The 4,939-nt window shown below is 40.8% G+C and overlaps 1 protein-coding gene across 2 annotated transcripts; it reads right to left on the bottom strand.

The window, feature by feature from the left end:
- Window positions 1-735: 735 nt before the first annotated feature.
- On the bottom strand, window positions 736-4,691 carry LOC112286242 (uncharacterized). Of its 2 annotated transcripts, XM_024527951.3 has the most exons (9): window positions 4,430-4,691; window positions 3,416-4,251; window positions 2,991-3,037; window positions 2,678-2,834; window positions 2,419-2,569; window positions 2,199-2,298; window positions 1,783-2,077; window positions 1,556-1,610; window positions 736-1,415 (listed from the first exon to the last, which is right to left on the bottom strand). In XM_024527951.3, exons 2-9 carry the CDS (start codon window positions 3,966-3,968, stop codon window positions 1,196-1,198), a joined length of 1,578 nt encoding a protein of 525 aa, XP_024383719.1. In that variant the 5' UTR covers window positions 3,969-4,251; window positions 4,430-4,691; the 3' UTR covers window positions 736-1,195. The 2 variants fall into 2 exon arrangements, with proteins under 2 accessions (XP_024383719.1, XP_090109198.1); XM_090253072.1 differs by having other exon boundaries at window positions 3,416-4,548.
- Between the last annotated feature and the right edge of the window lie 248 nt (window positions 4,692-4,939).

Below are 4,939 nucleotides of genomic sequence, written 5' to 3'. Positions count from 1 at the left end.
TAACATTTTTACAAATATTCTTATTATTAAAAAATAGTAGAATTCTACAATATATTATATTTCTTTAAGAAAGATGTATTATTTTAAAAAAATTGATCCATAGAAATTATATAACTTAAATTATTCATAACAAATATTGACCTCACTTAAATAAAGATGTGAAATTATACATTATATAAGGAAATAAAATAGGAATTCTATCAAATATTAGATATATGTGCCTAACAAAGATATGGCTATATATATATATATATATATATCTGTGTGTGTGTGTGTGTGTGTGTGTGTGTATTTTTACATTAAAAATATAATTGTATTTAAAACTTAAAAATTAAATTCTACAAAAGTTTAAGACTTTCTTGTCAACTCTTTTACCATTTTCTTACACTTTAACATTTTCTATTCACATATTCTTCCATGTCTTTTTCAACCCATCTGTTCATTCTTTATCAAAAAAAAATTAGAAAATATCTTTGTTTTAGATTATCCTTCTAATGTTCTGAATAAATATCTTAAGTTCAAACCAAATATTCAAATTTTCATGTGCTAAAACCAAATTTATTTTATGCAACCACCAAAAATACATTGTGAACCCAAAAAAAATTCTTTATTTGAAGAGAATTTATATGAAAAAATAGACATTATAAGCCAGTAAGACATCAACCTTTGCTGAACACAATTTTAAACAACGGGCCAAAAAAAAAAGAATCATAGTTGATGCAGTCGTACATCCCATTCCCATTAAAAAGAAAGTTTTGGACATCAAATTCTTGCAAAATGCTCGAAAGACATCAATTCATCACCACAAGAACTCCATCTCGCTCCAAATCAGGTACTCATCTAGCAACAAGGCCGGCTTCCTCACTAATCCTAAAGATCGAGTGAATCCTTACGTTACTCTGCAATATAATTCTTTAAAATCTATCAACTCAAGATCACCAGCACCTGACAAGGCACATGGTTAGTTTTTATGAATCTGTGAACTGGTGGGACACAGATTTTAAGACCTTCAAGTGCTGGAATTTTTCTTTGTTCCTAAATTAATTATCTCTACCTTGATGCATCCTATACAAGGTTTCACCTTCAACACCAAGCGAAAAGAAAGGTGACCTCTAACAAAAATCTCTAACCTATTTATTATCTATGTGACAAGTAATATTGACTTCTTGGCCTGACGTACTTCCATAGCCAACTCCTACTTCGCAAGCGATTCCTTCATCTCAACATCTGTTGATATTTTGTCTGCTGCTTTGGCTAACATGGTAGATGGCCCTTCCTTTTCCAAAGGTATATTACGACACAAGTCTGGCATAGGTGACTTCCCACCACCCTTTAAATCCTTTGCATTAGATGACCGACCCTGTGAAGAGACTGGTTTCTTCGCTAATGTACCCTCCGAGCATTGGCCTCTGCTCCTGTTAACTCAAATCAGAGAAAAGGTACATCAAACAAAAATAACGACCTTGGCTTTAGTAATCGTTGCCATTCTCTAAACCAAATCAACCAATGAAACTAAATCAAAATGCATCTACCAAAGCTCTTAACATTGCCTCACCTCTTTCGTGAATCCAGAAAACGCGCCAATGAATTTTTCCGAGCATTTGGTAGGGCTGCGAGAAAACAATAACATAGGAATGGGTCAACTAATAGAACTCAAACATGAATATGAAAAAGTGATGTATAGTGATCAAAAACATCGAAATGCAAATGCACTGATAAAAATACGTTTAGCCATCATTAGCACATTCTGTGACCGAGTGCTTTCAGTGGTAACAGTCATACTGAGAGGCACTGGAGGCTGTTCAGCAGAGGCCGTCTTTGCAGGATTTGAATCCTCTGCAGGTCCTTGATCGAAGGTTGAACCTTCGATACGATTAGCAGAGGGTGCCTGGTCAGAGGGAACAGAAAAGGGCTTGGATTGCGGGAGATATTGCGACGGGTCTACTTTTGAGGGAGAGGTAGGAACTAGGATAGGCCGGACTTGCGAAAGTGGTCTTGAAATTGGGGCTACATTCTTCAATGCTTTCGTATTATGAGTTGTTCCAGAATTTTCAGCAATCAACATAATAAGGCGTGCCTGTATCCGCTAAAAGAAATATTGTCAAAAATATGCGCAAGACGAGCATTAGAAACTGGGTGCTACATAATCAACCAAGAAGTACAACAGGGAAATACCAGACACAAAGAAAGCAGTTTACCTTGTCTGCTGGGACATTGTCAGTGACATTCACAGTTCCATCATAAAAGATTGTTAGGGATGCAGTTCGAGACTCATTAAATGTAGACTTCGGGGCAAGCCTATTCACACATCACTCATTGTCAGACATAAATAATTGTCATTACCACAACCTGTCGCAAAAAGTGAAGCGCACAACACTAAGTAACATAAGCAAAACTTACTAATGAAAAAAGACTTACATTTCTCGTGACATAGTGGATGCTTTGGCCACCAAAGTTGACTGCTTAGAAGCAATTAAGCTTTGCTGAACTGATTTTGGAAGATGCGATGCATTCTCTGCTGCTTTTGTTTCTAATATCGCCTGTGATTTCTGTTTTGGAGCCAGCATATCTGTCCACCACAGCTACTTATTAAAAATTTAGCGATACATGACGATGATTAAAAAATAATGAGTTGATTAATTCTTTAATTAAGAGGACTTTCAACTAAGTGGCTTACCTCCAGCACGTCTGCCATAATGATCAGAAGGTGCCTGAGCAAGCGCTTCTAAGGCCCGGCTAGCGAGCAATCTTAAAGAGTTTTGTCCTTGATGAAGAGTCTCCGGCTTTCCGCCTTGCTCCTCATTTTCGTTTTCTTTGTCTTTTATCACCTCTTGCTGCATCAAATAACAAGCAGACACTTCAGAATTTTAGAAGTACAACAATAGTTTGTAAGTTTTAAACAAGCAGACCATGCTCCCTCACCCAAGGAATGAGTCTGTGCAAATGTGAATTTCATCGTGAGGCTGAGCGGCCATGTAAAGAAAGCTTACATTTGCTAGTGATGCCGTTGTTCCATTCCAAGCAGGCCAACGCATCCCTGGATAAATAAAATTATAACTCCCATGAACATCTGTAAACTGATACAGCATGACCTGCCCCTATTCACTACAACAAAGGACGGGGCTAATTAAAATCAACATCCAAACAACCAAACTGATTCTATGATATATGCTTCAGGTGCTCTGAACTTACATAATACTAACCATTTTGCACCCATGACATTAGTCAGCTGAAAAGGATGAGTGCTCTTTAAAAAGAAATCCAACTTCCTTGCAAGGTGCACTTTCTAAAAAAAGCTCATGAAAAAGTTCTTCCTATCACTTGACTTACATTTCACTAAAACATGCCAGAAACTGCATAAAACTAGAACGCGAAATTTATGAGAACGTGCACAGGGAAAGAAACTCATGCTTACCAAGTTTGAGAATTAGCCTCCAGCATGCATCTGTTGATAAATTTGTAACATCGCTTTTAAGCGGAAATCCCACTTTGCCAGAAATCCTACCAATCTCTTCTCGGTGAGAGGGAGATTCCCTTCCCTCGCCGTTGACCTTTATGTCATCGCTTACGGACCGCAATCCTGTCTCTGACAATGATGATCGAATCTTAGGCACACTGGACCTGTAGAATTCTGTAAATCCACCGCCAGAAACCGTACTCGTCCTCTCACTCCCAGCCCCCAGCGATAAATTCCGCAAGCCTGAAATTCCAGGAGTGACATCCAAATTTCCGATAGCAGGAGACTTCAGACTAAATCCACCGTTCGCACCACCCGCCAGCATGTTCAGGCCATTCCTCGAGAGCGAGCACAACATGGTAAGATACATGGATTCATCCTCTACTCCTGCACTTGCTTGCTTCGTTGGAAAAACTTCCCCCTGACTGCTGCTTGTGCTTCTGCTCGTGCTTCCAAGCGACAAAAGATCCCGGTCACCACTTTCATCTCCATCTCCCTTCATCAGGGACATCCGCGTTTCACAGATCCCCTCAACAAATGCCCGAGGTACCTCGTCCAAAACATGTAGCTCTCAAATTCCAACCCTCAAGGCAACACCCACCATCATGTTTTTCCTCTCCGTTCACCTCGTACCCATCCACACAAACTCTGATGCTCCACTATTAAGGTCACCCACATGAAGCAAACCAACGGCACATACACTCCGTTATCCTTTTTCCTTCCTCTTGCCCCGCGCCGGCTCGCCACCACTCCCACGCTCCTCGCCTCGACGACTCGCTAGCAATCAACAGGCCCTTAAAAAATAAAAAAAATAAAAAATAAATAAACCAAGACCTTTACAACCACAATCTCCAGATTGCCACCACCTCAAGCAAACTCCATTCCCTCTCTCACCACTTGCCTACTGCTCCACACGCGTGAAACTGATAAAAGCATTTGAAGATCACTCAAGCAAGCTGGTATTAAACGCACCACCCACTTCCGGAAACGCGAGGGCAGATTGATAAGAGCTTGATACGAGAGCGCAGGGCGATCGCAAAGTAATTGATGGTAAGCCGTCCACAACCAGCTGGTGCTCGAGGTTGTGCAGGCGCGACTAGCACATGGAGTAGCTGTGAGGTGATGGGAAAATCGACGATGAAGCGCGTAGCAAAAGCAAAATACTGTGTGAGTATTTGCAGGAAGGCAGGCAAGCAGGCATGTCAGGTACGACGAAGAGACAAACGGCCGCAAGGGCGCGGCCCCACCGTGTCCCCCCCCACTCCCCCCACCTAGCGTCACTCCTTCGTCAACCCACGTCCTTGGCAACGTCACAAGGTTTTGCCAGGTCTTCCTCAAATCCACTCCCCTAATCGTCTCCACGCCCTCCCTGAAAATTATATGGCGCCTTCGCTAGGCCACTGTCGGCCAAACTACCCCCAACTTTCTCTTTTACTATATTTAGAGTACATTATCTAATTTTTCACAATCGGTAACCCTCAG

The sequence above is a fragment of the Physcomitrium patens genome, chromosome 9 (genome assembly GCF_059467195.1).
Source record: "Physcomitrium patens ecotype Gransden chromosome 9, ASM5946719v1, whole genome shotgun sequence".
Lineage (NCBI taxonomy): Eukaryota > Viridiplantae > Streptophyta > Bryopsida > Funariales > Funariaceae > Physcomitrium > Physcomitrium patens.
The sequence above is the reverse complement of the archived record's forward strand: the minus strand, read 5'-3'. Positions and strand labels throughout refer to the sequence as shown.

Excerpts from the sequence above, each read along its gene's own strand:
- LOC112286242 (XM_024527951.3), bottom strand. The coding sequence starts at position 3,968 with ATGTCCCTGATGAAGGGAGATGGAGATGAAAGTGGTGACCGGGATCTT. Across the intron at positions 2,570-2,677 it reads TTATGGCAGACGTGCTGGAG|ATATGCTGGCTCCAAAACAG; the intron begins GTAAGCCACTTA and ends TGTGGTGGACAG. Across the intron at positions 2,078-2,198 it reads ACAATGTCCCAGCAGACAAG|GCACGCCTTATTATGTTGAT; the intron begins GTAAACTGCTTT and ends TAGCGGATACAG.